Source organism: Crinia signifera, chromosome 7 (assembly GCF_055691185.1).
Source record: "Crinia signifera chromosome 7, ASM5569118v1, whole genome shotgun sequence".
Lineage (NCBI taxonomy): Eukaryota > Metazoa > Chordata > Amphibia > Anura > Myobatrachidae > Crinia > Crinia signifera.
Genome location: NC_139223.1, coordinates 2,931,879 through 2,953,492, shown reverse-complemented (window position 1 = coordinate 2,953,492; position 21,614 = coordinate 2,931,879). Strand labels below are relative to the sequence as shown.

Sequence of the window (21,614 nt, the reverse complement as noted above, 5' to 3'; positions counted from 1 at the left end):
ATGTACTATATGTGCTGTACTATACGGGGTCCTATGTGCTGTACTATTATCTGAGTGGGGAGACCTATGTAATGTACTATATGGGGGGACCTATGTGCTGTACTATTATCTGAGTGGGGAGACCTATGTCCTTGTGTTTCCCTCCTATATCCCTATTGATTGTAAGCTTGCAGCAGGGCCCTCCTACCTCCAAGTCTGTCTGTTGTTATCCAGTTTGTTTTATCACTGTCTACTATTGTAAAGCGCAACGGAATCTGCTGCGCTATATAAGACACTCTAATGGAATCTGCTGCGCTGTATAAGACACTGTAACGGAATCTGCTGCGCTATATAAGATGCTGTAACAGAATCTGCTGTGCTATATAAGACACTGTAACGGAATCTGCTGCGCTATATAAGACAGTGCAACGGAATCTGCTGCGCTATATAAGACACTCTAATGGAATCTGCTGCGCTATATAAGATGCTGTAACAGAATCTGCTGCGCTATGTAAGACACTGTAACGGAATCTGCTGCGCTATATAAGACACTGTAACGGAATCTGCTGCGCTATATAAGAAACTGTAACAGAATCTGCGGCGCTATGTAAGACGCTGTAACAGAATCTGCTGCGCTATATAAGACGCTGTAACAGAATCTGCGGCGCTATGTAAGACGCTGTAACAGAATCTGTTGCGCTATGTAAGACGCTGTAACGGAATCTACTGCGCTATATAAGACACTGTAACAGAATCTGCTGCGCTATATAAGACACTGTAACGGAATCTGCTGCGCTATATAAGACACTGTAACGGAATCTGTTGCGCTATATAAGACACTGTAACGGAATCTGCTGCGCTATATAAGACACTGTAACGGAATCTGCTGCTCTATATAAGACGCTGTAACGGAATCTGCTGCGCTATATAAGACACTGTAAAGGAATCTGCTGCGCTATATAAGACACTGTAACGGAATCTGCTGCGCTATGTAAGACGCTGTAACAGAATCTGCTGCGCTATATAAGACGCTGTAACAGAATCTGCTGCGCTATGTAAGACGCTGTAACAGAATTTGCTGCGCTATATAAGACACTGTAACGGAATCTGCTGCGCTATGTAAGACGCTGTAACGGAATCTACTGCGCTATATAAGACACTTTAACAGAATCTGCTGATCTATATAAGACACTGTAACGGAATCTGCTGCGCTATATAAGACCCTGTAACGGAATCTGCTGCGCTGTATAAGACACTGTAACGGAATCTGCTGCGCTGTATAAGACACTGTAACGGAATCTGCTTCACTGTATAAGACACTGTAACGGAATCTGCTGCGCTATATAAGACACTAACGGAATCTACTGCCCTATATAAGACACTGTAACGGAATCTGCTGCGCTATATAAGAAGCTTTAACGGAATCTGCTGCGCTATATAAGACACTAATGGAATCTGCTGCGCTATATAAGACTCTGTAACGGAATCTACTGCTCTATATAAGACACTGTAACGGAATCTGTAACGGTGATCAGTAGGGATGACTACGACATCATTGGTATTAAAGAAACATGGTGTAATGAGTCGCATGACTGGGCATTAAACATGGAGGGATATACACTCTACAGGAAAGACAGGGAAAATAGAAGGGGCGGGGGTGTGTGCCTATATGTAAATAACAACTTAACATCATGTGAGAAAAATATGAGCACAGACCTGGTAGAAGACAACTCGGAGACAGTGTGGGCAGAGATAACCGACAATAATAAAAAAACAAAAAACAAATTTATAATAGGGGTATGCTATAGACCACCAAATATAAACGAAAGGGAAGAGTCTCTTCTTTTAAACCAAATCAAACAAGCATCAAATCAGGGTCAGGTATTAATTATGGGGGATTTTAATTTACCCGACATTGATTGGGAAAACGAAACAGGTAAATCAGCAAGAAGCAATGGGTTCTTAAGCTTACTTAAAGACCAGTTTATTACACAAACGGTAGAAACTCCAACTTGTGATGAGGCACTCTTGGACTTAGTATTAACAAATAACACAGACTTAGTTTCAAACACAAAAGTAATTGAACAATAAGGGAACAGTGATCACAATATGGTTTCACTGGAAATCAACTTCAGTAAATTACATCAAAAAGGATCTGCAAAAATACTAAACTTCAGAAAAGCAAACTTTGAATTATTCAGGGAAGCCGTTACAGGAATTGGGTGGGAAACAGTTATGGAGGGAAAAAATGCAGAGGAAATGTGGGATACTCTAAAAAAGGTGCTTGATTCACTAAGGGGGATATTCAATCGCCGTCGAGCATCTCCCGTGGGGGAGATGCTCGACGGGCCCTATTCAATGCTGTCTTCCCCGACAGCATTGAACAAGGTTTCCTGGCAGAACGAGCCCGACATCTCTAGCTGTCGGGCTCATTCTGCCGAGAACAGCCGGGAAGTGACGGGCTGCCGGCTGCATCTCGTCACTTCCCGGCCGCAACTCGCGGCCACGCCCCCTTCTCGTCCCGCTGCAGGCGGGACATTGAATCCCGCCTGCATGTTCTCGGTCGAGCTGACCGAGAACGGGACTGGGTCATGGCAGGCGAGCAAGCTCGTCTGCCGTGACCAGAAGATTGAATACCCCCCTAACTATTGAATACATTCCTAAAGTAACTAAAGGTAAATTCAACAAAAAAAAGCCCCATGGTTGGACAAAGAAGTAAGGTCAGCTATCAACAATAAAACCAGAGCCTTTAAATTCTATAAAAATAACTTGAATGAGGAGGCCTTCGCAAAATACAAAGAATCAAACAAAACTTGTAAAGGGGTAATCAAAGCAGCTAAAATATTATATGAAGAGTGCATAGCCACTGAAAGCAAAACTAACCCAAAGAAGTTTTTTAAATACATAAATAGTAAACGTTTAATTAAGGAAAACATAGGCCCACTAACTGATACTAGTGGAAAAAGTGTTACTGAGGACAAGGGAAAAGCAAAACTGTTAAATAAGTTCTTCTCATCAGTATTTACTAAGGGAGAGCAGACTGTGGAACGAACATTTACCACAAACGGGACAAATAAGCCAGATCTCATTGTGGATTTCACGCCGAAGGAAATAATACTGAGGCTAAGCAAACTCAAAACAAATAAGTCACCAGGGCCAGATGGGATTCATCCCAGGGTATTAATGGAATTAAGGGATGAACTAGCTACCCCCCTACATTATATCTTTAGCAAGTCACTATCGTCAGGTATAGTACCAAAAGATTGGAGAATAGCAGAGGTAGTGCCAATATTCAAAAAAGGAAAAAAGGAAGATCCCGCTAATTACAGACCCGTTAGTTTAACATCAATTGTGGGTAAACTATTTGAAGGATTTTTAAGGGATGGTATCCAGGAATATTTAGACCATCACTGTCTACTCAGTACTAACCAACATGGGTTCGTGAAGAATCGTTCATGCCAAACTAATCTACTTGGTTCTATGTAGAGGTTAGCAAAAACCTTGAAAATGGAAATGCTGTAGATGTGATTTTCCTAGATTTCGCTAAAGCATTTGATACTGTCCCACACAAGAGATTGATTAATAAAATGGAGAACCTAGGATTGGGTGAAAATATCTGCAGATGGGTAGGGAATGGGCTATGTAATAGAGAACAAAGAGTGGTTGTGAATGGTGCCGTATCAGATATGATACCGGTACTAAGTGGAGTGCCCCAGGGTTTGGTTTTGGGGCCCATTTTGTTTAACATTTTTATTAACGATATTGGGATAGGGTTACTCAGCAATGTATCCATCTTTGCGGACGATACAAAACTTAGCAAAGTCATCAAATCATCAGAAGATGTCACCATGCTCTAAAATGATCATGCAATTCTAGATGAGTGGGCAAAAAAATGGAAGATGAGGTTCAATGTAGATAAATGTAAGGTTATGCACCTTGGGAGACACAACCAGTGTGCAAGTTACAACCTTAGCGGAGAGGAACTGGGTAATTCCATACTTGAAAAGGATCTAGGAGTCCAAATAGACAGCAAACTGGGGTGTAGTGCCCATTGTAATGTAGCTACAAAAAAGGCCAACAAAATTCTGGCATGTATTAAGAGGGGAATGGAAACTAGGGACTCAAGGGTAATTATGCCACTATATAAAGCATTGGTGAGACCTCACCTAGAGTACGGAGTGCAGTTCTGGGCCCCACACTATAAAAAGGACATCATAGAATTAGAAAAAGTCCAAACGCGAGCAACAAAGCTTATTAGGGGAATGGAGAATTTAAGCTACGGGGAGAGATTAAGCAATTTGGGACAATTTACATTAGAAAAGAGACGTTTAAGGGGGGACATGCTCAACATGTACAAGTATATCAAGGGCCAATATAAGGAACTGTCACACACCCTCTTTTCTACTAGAAAGGAATCTAGGACACGAGGGCATGAGTATAGATTAGAAGAAAAAAGATTTCATTCAGCTAGTAGAAAGAATTTCTTTACGGTCAGAACAGTCAAACTCTGGAACTCTCTTCCCAGAGAGGTGGTAACGGCTGGCTCATTAAATGCGTTCAAGGCAAAGTTGGACAAACATTTACTGGAGAAAAACATCCATGGGTACAAATAAGAAATATAATCGGTCTGTAAAATACCAGAACCTACCAAATCAGCAATGGATATCTATACCAGGTTGAACTAGATGGACGCAAGTCTTTTTTCAGCCTTACCTACTATGTAACTATATAAGACACTGTAACGGAATCTGCTGCGCTATATAAGACACTGTAACGGAATCTGCTGCGCTATATAAGACACTGTAACGGAATCTGCTGCGCTATATAAGACACTGTAACTGAATCTGCTGCGCTATATAAGACACTGTAACGGAATCTGCTGCGCTATATAAGACACTGTAACGGAATCTGCTGCGCTATATAAGACACTGTAACGGAATCTGCTGCGCTATATAAGACACTGTAACAGAATCTGCTGTGCTATATAAGACACTAACGGAATATGCTGCGCTATATAAGACACTGTAACGGAATCTGCTGCGCTATATAAGACACTGTAACGGAATCTGCTGCGCTATATAAGACGCTGTAACGTAATCTGCTGCACTATATAAGACACTGTAACGGAATCTGCTGCGCTATATAAGACACTGTAACGGAATCTGCTGCGCTATATAAGACACTGTAACGGAATCTGCTGCGCTATATAAGACACTGTAACTGAATCTGCTGCGCTATATAAGACACTGTAACGGAATCTGCTGCGCTATATAAGACACTGTAACGGAATCTGCTGCGCTATATAAGACACTGTAACGGAATCTGCTGCGCTATATAAGACACTGTAACTGAATCTGCTGCGCTATATAAGACACTGTAACGGAATCTGCTGCGCTATATAAGACACTGTAACGGAATCTGCTGCGCTATATAAGACACTGTAACGGAATCTGCTGCGCTATATAAGACGCTGTAACGTAATCTGCTGTACTATAGAAGACACTGTAACGGAATCTGCTGCGCTATATAAGACACTGTAACGGAATCTGCTGCGCTATATAAGACGCTGTAACGGAATCTGCTGCGCTATATAAGACACTGTAACGGAACCTGCTGCGCTATATAAGACACTGTAACAGAATCTGCTGTGCTATATAAGTACCTGTAACGGACCCTGCTGCGCTATATAAGACGCTGAAACGGAATCTGCTGCGCTATATAAGACGCTGTAACAGAATCTGCTGCGCTATATAAGATGCTGTAACGGAATCTGCTGCGCTATATATGACACTGTAACGGAATCTGCTGCGCTATATAAGACACTGTAACGGAATCTGCTGCGCTATATAAGACGCTGAAACGGAATCTGCTGCGCTATATAAGACACTGTAACGGAATCTGCTGCGCTATATAAGACACTGTAACGGAATCTGCTGCGCTATATAAGACGCTGTAACGGAATCTGCTGCGCTATATAAGACACTGTAACGGAATCTGCTGCGCTATATAAGACACTAACGGAATCTGCTGCGCTATATAAGACACTGTAACAGAATCTGCTGTGCTATATAAGACACTAACGGAATATGCTGCGCTGTATAAGAAACTGTAACGGAATCTGCTGCGCTATATAAGACGCTGTAACGGAATCTGCTGCGCTATAAAAGACACTGTAACGGAATCTGCTGCGCTATATAAGACACTGTAACGGAATCTGCTGCGCTATATAAGACACTGTAACGGAATCTGCTGCGCTATATAAGACGCTGTAACGGAATCTGCTGCGCTATATAAGACACTGTAACGGAATCTGCTGCGCTATATAAGACACTAACGGAATCTGCTGCGCTATATAAGACACTGTAACAGAATCTGCTGTGCTATATAAGACACTAACGGAATATGCTGCGCTGTATAAGAAACTGTAACGGAATCTGCTGCGCTATATAAGACGCTGTAACGGAATCTGCTGCACTATATAAGACACTGTAACGGAATCTGCTGCGCTATATAAGACACTGTAACGGAATCTGCTGCGCTATATAAGACACTGTAACGGAATCTGCTGCGCTATATAAGACACTGTAACGGAATCTGCTGCGCTATATAAGACGCTGTAACGGAATCTGCTGCGCTATATAAGACACTGTAACGGAATCTGCTGCTCTATATAAGACACTAACGGAATCTGCTGCGCTATATAAGACACTGTAACAGAATCTGCTGTGCTATATAAGACACTAACGGAATATGCTGCGCTGTATAAGAAACTGTAACGGAATCTGCTGCGCTATATAAGACGCTGTAACGGAATCTGCTGCGCTATATAAGACAATGTAACGGAATCTGCTGCGCTATATAAGACGCTGTAACGGAATCAGCTGTGCTATATAAGACACTGTAACGGAATCTGCTGCGCTATATAAGACACTGTAACGGAATCTGCTGCGCTATATAAGACACTGTAACGGAATCTGCTGCGCTATATAAGACGCTGTAACAGAATCTGCTGCGCTATATAAGACACTGTAACGGAATCTGCTGCGCTATATAAGACACTAACGGAATCTGCTGCGCTATATAAGACGCTGTAACGGAATCTGCTGCGCTATATAAGACACTGTAACGGAATCTGCTGCGCTATATAAGACACTAACGGAATCTGCTGCGCTATATAAGACACTGTAACAGAATCTGCTGCGCTATATAAGACTAACGGAATCTGCTGCGCTATATAAGACACTAACAGAATCTGCTGCGCTATATAAGACACTGTAACGGAATCTGCTGCGCTATATAAGACACTGTAACAGAATCTGCTGCGCTATATAAGACACTAACGGAATATGCTGCGCTGTATAAGAAACTGTAACGGAATCTGCTGCGCTATATAAGACGCTGTAACGGAATCTGTTGCGCTATATAAGACACTGTAACGGAATCTGCTGCGCTATATAAGACACTGTAACGGAATCTGCTGCGCTATATAAGACACTGTAACGGAATCTGCTGCGCTATATAAGATGCTGTAACGGAATCTGCTGCGCTATATAAGACACTGTAACGGAACCTGCTGCGCTATATAAGACACTGTAACGGAAACTGCTGCGCTATACTGTAACACTGTACTGGAATCTGCTGCGCTATATAAGACACTGTAACGGAATCTGCTGCGCTATATAAGACGCTGTAACGGAATCTGCTGCGCTATATAAGACACTGTAACGGAATCTGCTGCGCTATATAATACACTGTAACGGAATCTGCTGCGCTATATAAGCCTCTGTAACGGAATCTGCTGCGCTATATAAGACACTGTAACAGAATCTGCTGTGCTATATAAGACACTGTAACAGAATCTGCTGTGCTATATAAGACACTGTAACGGAATCTGCTGCGCTATATAAGACGCTGTAACGGAATCTGCTGCGCTATATAAGACGCTGTAACGGAATCTGCTGCGCTATATAAGACACTGTAACGGAATCTTCTGCGCTATATAAGACGCTGTAACAGAATGTGCTGCGCTATATAAGACGCTGTAACGGAATCTGCTGCACTATATAAGACACTGTAACTGAATCTGCTGCACTATATAAGACACTGTAACGGAATCTGCTGCGCTATATAAGACGCTGTAACGGAATCTGCTGCTGCGCTATATAAGACACTGTAACGGAATCTGCTGCGCTATATAAGACACTGTAACGGAATCTGCTGCGCTATATAAGACACTGTAACGGAATATGCTGCGCTGTATAAGAAACTGTAACGGAATCTGCTGCGCTATATAAGACAGGGCTGTATATCTGTGTGTGTGTGTGTGTAATTATATATATATATATATATATATATATATATATATATATATATATATATATATATATATATATATATATATATATATACACACACATACATACACACATATATAGTCCCAAATTGACCGGCACTCTATTGTATAGGCAGCTGGAACTGGTGCTTCATGCAATGAAGTTTACAGTATCCCAAACGGATGTCACTCAGCAAATAAAGCAGACAAAGAAGATAGTATCTTTATATATATATATATACACACACACATAGATCCCCTACCACTGTGGGCTGTAGAAGGCTCACACACCGCAAAGGCCGTCACATTTCGGCTTAGTCACTTCCCCAATAGTTTTAGTTTGGGATGTAGCCTATGGTCCCCTAAATCGTAGCGGGAGAGATCCACTTACAGTGAAAGCTCCGGTCTCCAGGTCCATTACATGCACGTGACCGCTTCCTCCTCCAAGGAGCAGACTGTTATCCTGCGCAGGACGAGAAGAGACATGCTTACTGCATTGCTAAGACACAAGCCTCGTGAGAAAGAGGCCGCAGCCACAGAGGGGCAGGCAGGCAGCCAGCCAGCGAGCGTCAGGCAGGCTGCGAGCAAGCGGCAGACAGACAGAGAGCGGCAGACAGACAGACAGAGAGCGGCAGACAGACAGACAGAGAGCGGCAGACAGACAGACAGAGAGCGGCAGACAGACAGCGAACGGCAGACAGAGACAGTAAGACAGTTAGTTTGGGAAAGGGAGTGGGGAGGTGGCAGAGGAGGTGTCAAACCTTCTGGTTTAGAACAAGACTGTTGATTTCTGGCGTCTCTAGTGTGTTTCTGAGGAGGGAAAAAGTTTTGCAGTCACTGTAAGAGCTCAAGTCCCCAGACGTCCAGCATTACCCCCTATACAGCCTGTAGTACAAGGGTCCCCAGACGTCCAGCATTACCCCCTATACAGCCTGTAGTACAAGAGTCCCCAGACGTCCAGCATTACCCCCTATACAGCCTGTAGTACAAGAGTCCCCAGACGTCCAGCATTACCCCCTATACAGCCTGTAGTACACGAGTCCCCAGACGTCCAGCATTACCCCCTATACAGCCTGTAGTACAAGAGTCCCCAGACGTCCAGCATTACCCCCTATACAGCCTGTAGTACAAGAGTCCCCAGACGTCCAGCATTACCCCCTATACAGCCTGTAGTACAAGAGTCCCCAGACGTCCAGCATTACCCCCTATACAGCCTGTAGTACAAGAATCCCCAGACGTCCAGCATTACCCCCTATACAGCCTGTAGTACAAGAGTCCCCAGACGTCCAGCATTACCCCCTATACAGCCTGTAGTACAAGAGTCCCCAGACGTCCAGCATTACCCCCTATACAGCCTGTAGTATGAGTGTCCAGTTGTCTAGCATTACCACCAATACAGCCTGTAGTATGAGTGTCCAGTTGTCTAGCATTACCACCTATACAGCCTGTAGTAGGGTGTGGTATAGGCTACCGACAGTCGAGATCCCGACTGCCCGGACTTAGAAAGCATGGTGAGCGCAACAAAGCCCCTTGCGGCACAGTACCTATTCTATTCTCCCTCTATGGGGGTCGTGGACCCCCACGAGGGAGAATAGCCGGTGGCCATCGAGCAACCGTCTGTCAGAGTTTTGACAGTCGGGATCCCGACGTCGGGTAAATGACTGTTGGGACTGCGTCTGGCACTCCTGTAGTATGAGTCCCCAGACATCCAGCATTACCCCCTATACAGCCTGTAGTACAAGAGTTCCCAGACATCCAGCATTACCCCCTATACAGCCTGTAGTACAAGAGTCCCCAGACATCCAGCATTACCCCCTATACAGCCTGTAGTACAAGAATCCTCAGACATCCAGCATTACCCCCTATACAGCCTGTAGTACAAGAGTCCTCAGACATCCAGCATTACCCCCTATACAGCCTGTAGTACAAGAGTCCCCAGACATCCAGCATTACCCCCTATACAGCCTGTAGTACAAGAGTCCCCAGACATCCAGCATTACCCCCTATACAGCCTGTAGTACAAGAGTCCCCAGACGTCCAGCATTACCCCCTATACAGCCTGTAGTACAAGAGTCCTCAGACATCCAGCATTACCCCCTATACAGCCTGTAGTACAAGAGTCCTCAGACATCCAGCATTACCCCCTATACAGCCTGTAGTACAAGAGTCCTCAGACATCCAGCATTACCCCCTATACAGCCTGTAGTACAAGAGTCCTCAGACATCCAGCATTACCCCCTATACAGCCTGTAGTACAAGAGTCCTCAGACATCCAGCATTACCCCCTATACAGCCTGTAGTACAAGAGTCCTCAGACATCCAGCATTACCCCCTATACAGCCTGTAGTACAAGAGTCCTCAGACATCCAGCATTACCCCCTATACAGCCTGTAGTACAAGAGTCCCCAGACATCCAGCATTACCCCCTATACAGCCTGTAGTACAAGAGTCCCCAGACATCCAGCATTACCCCCTATACAGCCTGTAGTACAAGAGTCCTCAGACGTCCAGCATTACCCCCTATACAGCCTGTAGTACAAGAGTCCCCAGACGTCCAGCATTACCCCCTATACAGCCTGTAGTACAAGAGTCCTCAGACGTCCAGCATTACCCCCTATACAGCCTGTAGTACAAGAGTCCCCAGACATCCAGCATTACCCCCTATACAGCCTGTAGTACAAGAGTCCCCAGACGTCCAGCATTACCCCCTATACAGCATGAAGTGTAGGGGACTCACCTTGTGGGGGTGATACGGCTCCATGATGCCACACAGCCCTGTACATGAGGGGATAGATGGGAGATTAGATGTAGGGGACACCTGCAATCATACCGCTATATAGTGCTATTATGCGGGCATACGTCACCTTCTTACAGAGGTCACTCCATGCCCAGCCCTTCACTTCCTTCCCTCCAGCGCTGATCAGATGGCGCTCAGTAGAGGTCAGACTGTACACCGGACCTGAATGTGCTGGAGAGAGACGTTACTAGCAGAGCCCGCCATTACCTGCAGATCAGACGCTCCGCATAGTGCGCTGCCTGTTACCTTGTACGAGGGCTGTGGGCTCCTTGCTCTGTTCCTTGGCCTCAGAGCTCAGGGCAGAGGAGAGGCTGTGGAGAGGGCAGAGAATGAATAAGTCCAGAGCTAGCTTGGTGGAGAGACCCTAGGACACCCCATAATCCTCACCTGAACACACCAATCTGACCCAAGTTATTGCCAACAGTCAGAAATTTACCACACGGGGAGAAGCACTGGCTGAATACGGTCATATGGAGGAGCTCCAGGGAGCGGGTGATGTCAGCCTGCGGAGAGAGAAGGGTGTCAGTACCACAACGCCTAGTGGCCCCCGCACCCCGAGAGACCCGTATCCCCCACACATAGCCTCCAAGAAGATGCCGTGATCCCCACAAGGAGACGTCAGAATCCACCCCCCCCCAGCACACATTCCCCCACAATGCTCTGCTCCTGGCCTTTTCTGGTAATGTAGGATTGCCATCACCTGTGGGGAGCTAGGTAACTGGCAAAGAATGGTGTCTTGAGTTTGAAGAAACTCAGGGAGCCCGAGGTGTGCTCCCACCACCAGTGCAGTGACTAAAGCCGTGCACTAGGGGTCGTGCGATCGAATGGACCCTCTCCCAAAGGAGATGGGCCCCGTTACTCCCCTAACCCATAAGGCTGAAGAGGGGAAAAAAAGGATCGGTGGGTCCTCTTTGCCGGAGCTCAGAGAGACCCTCTTTCCTAAACAAAGGGTTAGGACGGTGGGTCCTCTGCACCCGAAGGTTTGGAGAGACCCGTACTAGACATCCCTCCGCCTTCCGGCTCGGGGTCGCCCTTGAGGGACCGAAGCTCTCCCCAAAAGGAGCTTTGGTACATTGTGGAGTGGATGGCCCATAAGGGTCAACCACACAACCCCCAAAAAAACAGTGACACTACAGAAAACATAAAAAGTGAGAAAATTGAAGAGAGAAGAGTGGTGAAAAGTCTGTCTGAGTACCTTCACCTCTGCCATGTGGTAGGAGGTGTTGTTTCCGTAAAGCCACTAGTAGGAGGGGGGGGGGACACTGGGCCTAGTAGTTTGGCTCGCTTGACGGAGTTCGGGGAACCCGAAGGATGAGACAGCAAAACGCTCAGTCTAGTATCCATTTCCAGGGAGCGGAGAAAGGCTTGGACTGAGTAGATGGCTCCTGTTCCAGAGGTTCGTAGCCTCTAATGGGGAGACCGCGAAAGGCCCAGCTTAGTACCTTAACCTTGGGATCGGAGAAACACTGAGACTGAGTAGATTGCTCTTCCGAGGGGGACTCAACCCCTAAGGGAGTAATTCGAAAAGCCCAGTGGAGTACCCATTCCCATGCCAGGGGCTGAAAAAAGGGATTTTTGTAAGAACTTACCGTTCGAATCCCTTTCTCTGATATGGTCCTGGTGACACAGCTCAACACTGGGATGTAGGAGGGTCCGAAGGAGCCAGGCACCTATCCTAAAGCTTTAGAGGGTAGGCTCCTCCCCTACTGCATCCCGGACTCTTCAGTTCAATCTTTCAAAGCCACTGGAATACATTAACTCAGTACAAACGCCTGCACATATTATATGCACATTTTATAACAGAAACTGTTAACTTTTAACATGAACATCATGAAACTTCTGGCATACTTACTGAGCGTAAGGGAGGGATCGCTGTGTCACCAGGACCATATCAGAGAAAGGGATTCGAACGGTAAGTTCTTACAAAAATCCCTTTTTCTCTTTCAATGGTCCTGGTGACACAGCTCAACACTGGGACGTTCCAGAGCCGGTCCTTTGGGTGGGTACGCTCAGGTCTGCAGCTCTCAGCACTGCTCGCCCGAATGATGCGTCCTCCGACGCGAACTCATGGAATCTATAGAATTTGGCAAATGTGTGAACAGATGACCAAGTGGCAGCTCTGCAAACCTGCTCAGCTGTGGCCCCATGTCGAACCGCCCAAGAGGTGGCAACTGACCTGGTGGTATGCGCATTAATTCTGGCCGGTACAGGCCTACCCACTTTGGTGTATGCAAAGGCTATCACAGATCGCAACCACCTAGCAATAGTCTGCTTAGATGCAGGCCAACCAATTTTGTGTACGTCATACAGTACCAATAATGTGTCAGTCTTTCTGACACTCTTCACTCTGTCCACATAGATGCGTAAAGCACGCACAACATCCAAAGTCTTCAACTTGTCCCCTTTCTTAGAACCCTCTGGGGGTTGAAACACAGGTAGAACTATCTCCTGATTTAAATGGAAGGCAGAGACTACCTTCGGTAAAAACTGAGGCACTGTTCTCAGAACAGCCCTGTCATCATGAAAAATTAAGAAGGGAGATTTGCATGACAAGGCTCCCAACTCTGACACTCTTTTAGCAGATGCTACTGCTAACAAAAACACTAGCTTCCACGTTAGAAACTTAAAGTCAGCCGACCTTAAAGGTTCAAATGGTGCCTTCTGAAGGCAATCCAAAACCAGTGACAGATCCCAAGGCGCTACTGGTTGCTTGTAAGGGGGTTTCAATCTGGATACCCCTTGTAAAAAGGTTTGAATCTCCGGCAAAATAGCTATCCTTTTTTGGAAATAGAAGGACAAGGCCGAAATCTGCACCTTCAATGATTGAAGGCTTAGGCCCGATGAAAACCCATCCTGTAAGAATTCCAACATTCTTAATTCAGTATTTTTTATTGGTTTTGCACAAAGCGAAATAAACATGACAACCTAACACGTAGTCACGACAATGTAAAGGAGGTGTACAGCAAGAAGGCATCACAGTACATTATGATCATATAGGAAGCAAGTATCGATTGCAGGATATAAGCAGTATGTCCTGCATAAGTTTTAACGACAGGAATACCCGAAGGCGCCATTCGGGTAGGTGTCTAATATAAATAGCAGGAACATATATATAACAGGCTTGCAATAGATGAAATGTACAGTATAATCCCATCCAAAGCAAAACATCGATAGAATACACACTTGCTGGAAGCATTACATTGTTTGGACATTGACGTGACAAACTAAGCAATAGAAATTAAACTAACCCCCGAAATCAACCCGCCCTGAAAACCCCCCACCCTGTATTACCTACACCCAACTTGAGGTATACCTGGAGCCCAAAACCTTACCCCATCCCACAAACTACAAAACCTACTATCTATTACCTACTCCTAGAACCACCCCCCCCCCCTTATTGAACAGGATAGTTTATCGGATGAATACTCGGGGCAATATAAGAATGAGCTTAATCTAGGAAAACTGAAAGCCAGCACTTCCACAGAAGATACGTACATTCTACATATAATATTCAAGGGTATAACAAGGATGTAGCATCTGTATCAGAGAAAACAGGATATATATATAGGACTGTAATATGATGGAAAAAAAAAAAAAATATGACAAGATTAAAGTGGGCATCCCAGATTGTTATAAAAGGGTCACGTCATGTAAAAGGAGGAATAGTGTAATACTCAGTAAAGAATATTCAAACCAATTTAAACATCCGACATATAGGAAAAAATTATATTTATACATATACAATTGGGTAAATGAGCCTAATATGTTAATCTGGCCAGGGCTTTTCCTCCTGCGGAATCAGGGAAATGACAAAACTATCCTTGAACCCATGAAAATACATATGAAAGAAACTTTGAAAATACGGAAATGCAAATCCCAGAAATAACCCGTCCAGTCCAGAACATACATGAAGGCAGTTAGAATAGTCAAATAAAAAGATACAGAGCTTCAAATTCACAGACCGGATCTTTAAATAGTCCTCAATAACAGAAGTTAAACTGATAGCAAGTGGTGTTGAGGATGCCTCCTCTTTAACAGTAGAATCCAGAAGTAAGGCCGGCATAGATGGTGTGGAGACCACAGTATCAGGACAGAAAGGCACCACCCCCATATCATCAAATTGAGCAAGGAGTCTCTGGGTCGAGGCATTAATAGCACGGAGGATTTGCTGCAAGGATCCAATCATCATGGACGGTTAGGTAACACTCAGACCGGAGAATAATGGCAAAATGGCGGTGACTAGCACACCACTAGACTGTACCAGAGGACTGTATAGGAGAGTGCACCAATACCTTCAGGCAGCTTGGAAGAAACCAGTAGGTTAGCAAACAAGTGGAGTCAGAGTATGAGAGCTGGCCGCGGTCAGCAGTCTAAACCAGTGTGTAGCAGGACCTCTGTCGGATAGACACACGTCAAGATAATGCAGGAATTCAAAGGCATCCACAGTAGCGCATCCCCCACACCAGTTCACCAGTAGCATAAACTCCACCGCTCACAGAAAGACCCAGCTCCGGTCACGGCCACAAGCAAAAGGAGGCAGGATATAGTACCGCAGCCCTGGGGACAGGCAAGCGGGGTGGCGCCAGCCCCTCCGTGCGGCCTGAGCGGCGTGCCTCCAGGGAGACAGCTCCCACTCTCTCCCGCTTATCCTCCGGAGAGTCACCGGCTGCCCCCACCCACCTATTCACCCAGTCAGCGGCAGCCGCACAGTCGGGCACCGGAGTGGCACACTAAAGGCTCCCTCGTGTAGTCAGAACTGCTGGCGGATCCAAGATGGCGCCGGAGCCCGGAGTAGATGCACGAGGCACAGCAGGCCCAGCCGAATGGAGACTCCCCAAGCCGTCGAGGAGAGCCGCGGGCAGCACAGGTGGTAGAGGAGCGTCTGCGGAGGCAGTGGAGGTACGTATACACCGTCCGCAGGTCCCGGGGCAGGATATTTGTAGAGGATATTCACGGAGCTCACATTCCCCGCACCCGCTCTCGAATTCCAACATTCTTGATAGCTTGAAGTGAGATGTGTGAGCCTTTCGTCTCTCACACCATCTGATGTACGTCTTCCAGACTCTATAATAATTTGCCGAGGATACAGCTTTCCTGGCCTTTATCATAGTCTGTACTACTGCCTCAGAAAATCCTTTTCTTTTCAAAATGGCGGCTTCAATAGCCAGGCCGTCAAAATCAATCGATCGAAATCCAGGTGATTGAATGGTCCTTGTCTTAGCAGATCTGATCTCGGAGGCAGACGCCATGAGTCCACAGACAACCTCTGAAGTCTCGAGTACCAGGACCTCCTTGGCCAATCTGGGGCCACAAGGATCACCGGAACCTTCTGTTCCTGTATTCTTTTCAAAAGTCTCGCTAACATTGGTACTGGAGGGAATGCATAAAGAAGATCTCCCTGCCATCGAGTAGTCATGGCATCCACTGCCTCCGCTAGTGGATCCCTCGTTCTGGAATAGAACCTGGGCACTTGATGATTGAACCTGGATGCCATCAGATCCACATCCGGAGTTCCCCACTTCCAAGTGATCTGTTGAAACACCTGAGGATGTAGGCTCCATTCCCCTTCCTTGAGCTCCTCCCTGCTCAGGAAGTCTGCTTCTATATTCTCTACTCCTGGAATGAATATAGCCGATACAGCTGGAACATTCTGTTCCGCCCATAGGAAGATTCTGGACACCTCCCACATGGCCAATTTGCTGCGCGTACCTCCCTGGTGATTCAGATACGCCACAGCTGTGGCATTGTCTGTCTGAATCCTCAAAGGGCGGTTCCGTAACCTGTCTCCCGCCAAGGAAATCACTTTCCAGACAGCTCTCAACTCCAAGATGTTTATTGGCAATACAGACTCCTCTGGCGTCCACAGCCCCTGCAGCCTGAGATCCCGGACTACTGCCCCCCAGCCCCTTAGGCTGGCGTCGGTAGTTACTACCAACCAGTCCCAGGTCTGTAATGACCGGCCCCACTGAAGGGAATCCACTTCTGTCCACCATTTCAAGGAGTCTAGAGTGTCCGAAGACAGTACTATCATCTCCGACTTCATTGTCAGAGTGTTTCCTGACCATGCTGACAAAATGTTCCATTGGAACACCCGAGAATGGAACCTGGCATAATGAAGCGTCTTGAATGACGCCACCATTTTTCCTAGGAGCTTCAGACACCTCCACACTGAGATGCTCGGAGCCCTGAGGATCTCCTGGACTAAGGTGACCAGGTCCCTGGCCTTTACCTCCGGGAGAAATACCCGGTGGAGATGGGTATCTAGAATGACCCCCAAGAATTGGAGCCTCTGTGATGGTACCAACTGAGATTTTTGCAAATTTAAAATCCAGCCGTGAACTTGTAAAAAACTGATGGCCTCCGCCAAGTGACCCTGAAGCATGGCTGCTGACTCTGCTTTGAACAGGAGATCGTCCAAATAGGGTATTACTGTGATTCCCCTGAGCCTCAACACCGCCGCCATCACTGACATTATTTTGGTGAATACCCTTGGTGCGGTTGCCAGCCCAAAGGGTAACGCCCGGAATTGTAAATGCATGTCTCCTATAGCAAACCTCAACAGGGTCTGATGTTCCAGGTGAATGGGGACGTGCAGATATGCGTCCTGGACATCCATGGACGCCAAAAATTCTCCCTGGTCCAGACTCAGGAGTACTGACCTTAAAGACTCCATTTTGAAATGGTCTACCCATAGATGGACATTTAAGGCTTTCAAGTTTAGTATTGGTCTGAAAGACCCGTCTGGTTTGGGCACCAGGAACAGCGTGGAGTAAAAGCCTTTCTTCCACTCTGCCCTGGGAACCGGAATAACCACCCCTTTTTTCAAAAGGGAATGAGCCGCTCTCATAAGAGCTGTGCGAAGGAGCGCCTGTTTCGGCAAGGATGTGGGGATGAACCTCTTCGGAGGCAACCCTCTGAAAGGGATTTTGTAACCCTGGGTTATAACATCTAAAACCCAGGCATCCTGGTCTAGAGAAGCCCATGCGTCCCTGAAGTGTGTGAGACGCCCCCCCACCTTTATCACTGTCGGGCCCATCCCCTGACAGTCATGCGGAGGGTTTGTCTTCTCCTTTGGAGGCAGGCTTCTTATGGAAGGAGCCAAACTTTGACCTTTGAGTTTTGCCCCTAGAGGACTGAAACTTTCCCCTGAAAGACTGTCCTCAAAAGGACGCACCACCTCTAGGGGAGGGCCGAAAGGACGGCCTAAAAGCAGCGAATCTGGATGTCTGCTTTGCTGAGGGAGCCGGCAGAAATGTACTCTTGCCGCCCGTGGCTTGTTTTATAATCTCCTCTAGCTCAGAACCAAAAAGTAACTTTCCCTTGAAAGCTAACATTTCTAGGGCCTTCTTGGACTCATTGTCCGCTTCCCAGGCCTTAAGCCAGAGCACTCTCCTGGCATTAATAGACACTGTGGACACTCTGGTCGCCATTTTAAGCGCTTCCTCTTCTGCTTCCACCGCATATTCTGCAGCGGCCTTAATCTTCTCCGCTATAAGCAAAGCACCAGGGTCAGCCTGCAGCATGGTGCATAATTCACCAGCCCACTCTATCATGGCCTTAGAGACACAGGCTGAGGCAATAAGGGGCCGTAGGGTAAACCCCACCCCTTCAAAAATAGCCTTGAGGTTTCCCTCCAGCTTTTTATCCACAGAATCTTTAAAAGCTGCACCGCCCTGTACAGGCAATACCGTAGCTTTGGATAAACGTGCCACTGAAGCATCCACCACAGGCACCTTTTCCCAGAGCTCAGCATGAGACTCTGGCATGGGGTACAGACTAAGGAATCTCTTAGGCATCTGAAGCCTCTTATCCGGGGTTTTCCAAGCCCCTTCCAATAATTCCTGCAACCCCTCATCTGAAGGAAAAGTAACAGCCTCCTTCCGCTGTCGCTTAAAAACACCCTTAACAGGAGTCTTATCCTCCACCGACAGTTTTAAAGCCTGTTTCACAGCTACAATAAGATCCTCTATACCAGCCGCAGAGGTCTCTTCAAAATCATCACCCTGATCCCAGGGGATGTCAGTGTACGCCCCCTCCTCCTCATCTACCACAGTAGGCATAGCATAAGACCTTTTAGGGGTCCCTGCAACATCATCCATTTTGTCCAGTATTTCACTGAACCTGTTGATCCCCTTAGCAGTATCCTGCATCACCTGAATAAGCGCAGGATCTGCCTGGGTAAGAGGCAAGGAGCCAGAAGACTGCTGAGATGATGGCATAGGTCTCTGTGATTCTACCAACACATCACTCTGCCTGTCCAGAAGCTGCACCAAAGCGTTTACTGACCTGCCTAGGGCACTGGCCCACGCAGGTTCAATCTGCTCTGCCCTATGGGGTTCACTGCCCATGGGTCTCACATCAGCGCAAGTAATACATAAGCCCCCCTTGGCCATCTGCTCAGGGACAAACTTTTGTGTGCAAACATTGCACGCGCTCAGTGCACTAAGGGCTCCCTCCCCCAAAACCACAGCCTGATGCTCAGACATGATGCAAGTGACAAATATCGATATACACAGTGCCAACAATGTACAAGCGTTTATTTATTTATTTATTTATTAACAGTTTCTTATATAGCGCACACAGATTCCGCAGCGCTTTACAGAGCATAGTTATAATCAAAAACACATAACAAATTACATTTACAAGACAGTTTAGGACAAGTACATGGTTAATACGGATAGTTGCATCAGGGGACAGGACACTGAAGCAATCATCAGGGTGGCAGAGGTTTATACAGAGTCAATGCACCCAATCACTTATCTGTCTGTTGGTTTCAACTGCGGGGAAGCGATGCCCAGGAAATCCAAGTCACTCTGCCAGGATCAGTAAGCCAGCTCAGCTCCGCTGCAAGCGTTCTGAAAGGCGCCAAAGTCAGAGTGAAGGAAGAGACCAAAAGTCCCTGCTGCTGCGGGGTCCGTGACTTTTGGCGCCAACCACCCCCAGCCAGCCGCTCCTTAGGTAGGATTTCCTAGTTCCAGTGTCTCCCCCTCGACTGGGGACCACTTGGAACATGCCTGTCACAACGCTGCTGTCCTCTCAATATAGGAGCTCAGCGTGTAAGCTCCGCATAAAATGGCCGCCGCCATCACGGAGCGCCTGTCCCCCATGATCCCCACCTAAACGTGGAGCCGGTTTCAGGATACTCCGGAGCCCAGGCAGCCTCTTAATAGAGGCTGAAAACGCTGCACAGGGAGGCCAGACAGCGTCTCCCCTGTGCACAGTGAGCTGACAGGACGCGATTCTGTCAGCTCCTGCTGCGCTAGCAGTGTGAGGATTCACTATGAGAATCCTCACACTGTGCCTACCTAGCTAGGGTGAAAGTTAATAAAACAATAAAAATTCCCTAACTACTCTATTTCTTCGGCTGCTCCCGCAGCCCTTTAGAATAGCACCCACTCCAGTGGGCACCTAACACGAACTGAAGAGTCCGGGATGCAGTAGGGGAGGAGCCTACCCTCTAAAGCTTTAGGATAGGTGCCTGGCTCCTTCGGACCCTCCTACATCCCAGTGTTGAGCTGTGTCACCAGGACCATTGAAAGAGAAAGTGCCCTATGATGGGAGCAGAGAAACACTTGGTCTGACGCTGATCGGTCGGCTGCCTGGAGTCCGAGGCTGCACTGTGCCCCCGGGTGCCGAACCTGCACGGGTGATCCCAAAATCACCTTGCACAAGTAAGCACTTGCACTGCGCACTTCCCCTCTAGGTTACCTCGTCCTTTTGGATGGGGTAGGACAGTTTTCCACACCTGGCTGGAGTTCTCTTTATAATTTATTTATTTTGCCTCTCACATTTGTCACTTTTCACGTTTTCTGTTGTGTGTCACTTTATTTGGGTAGTGTGGTTGACCCTTATGGGCCATTCATTCCCCAATGTACCGAAGATCTCATCCTTTTGGGGAGAGCTTCGGTCCCCTCGATGGCGACCCCGAACCACAAGGCAGAGGGAAGTCTAATGCGGGTCTCTCCAAACCTTCGGGTGCGGAGGACCCACCGTCCTGACCCTTCCGGGGCGGGTCTCTCTAAGCTTCCGCGAAGAGGACCCCCGATCCCATCTTTCCCCTCTTCGGCCTTATGGCTGAGAGGGGTTAGGGGAGTAACGGGGCCCGGTCCATTCGATCGCACGACCCCCAATGCACGGGTTTAGGCACAGCACTGGTGCTGGGAGCACACCTCGGGCTCATACGGTGTCACCACAGGTGCTGGCAATCCTACATTACATGGGAGGTCCTCAGACCGGTGTCACCACAGGTGCTGGCAATCCTGCATTACATGGGAGGTCCTCAGACCGGTGTCACCACAGGTGCTGGCAATCCTACATTACATGGGAGGTCCTCAGACCGGTGTCACCACAGGTGCTGGCAATCCTACATTACATGGGAGGTCCTCAGACCGGTGTCACCACAGGTGCTGGCAATCCTACATTACATGGGAGGTCCTCAGACCGGTGTCACCACAGGTGCTGGCAATCCTGCATTACCTGGGAGATCCGGGAGCAGAGCGTTTACTC

General features: G+C 47.1%; 1 protein-coding gene across 3 annotated transcripts in view; it reads right to left on the bottom strand.

Moving 5' to 3' along the window:
• The window catches only part of THOC6 (THO complex subunit 6), a 34,579-nt gene that overhangs the window by 12,718 nt on the left and 247 nt on the right, over window positions 1-21,614 (bottom strand). For 2 of the 3 annotated variants that reach the window (XM_083152232.1, XM_083152233.1), the window contains exons 2-7: window positions 11,496-11,611; window positions 11,355-11,419; window positions 11,176-11,279; window positions 11,049-11,086; window positions 9,073-9,121; window positions 8,703-8,774 (exon numbers count right to left, since the gene is read on the bottom strand). In XM_083152232.1, the coding sequence (XP_083008358.1) occupies window positions 8,703-8,774; window positions 9,073-9,121; window positions 11,049-11,086; window positions 11,176-11,279; window positions 11,355-11,419; window positions 11,496-11,611 (444 nt within the window). Of the gene's footprint in view, window positions 1-8,702; window positions 8,775-9,072; window positions 9,122-11,048; window positions 11,087-11,175; window positions 11,280-11,354; window positions 11,420-11,495; window positions 11,612-21,319; window positions 21,579-21,614 lie in introns of those variants that run through there. The other variant, XM_083152234.1, reaches the window with a different exon arrangement.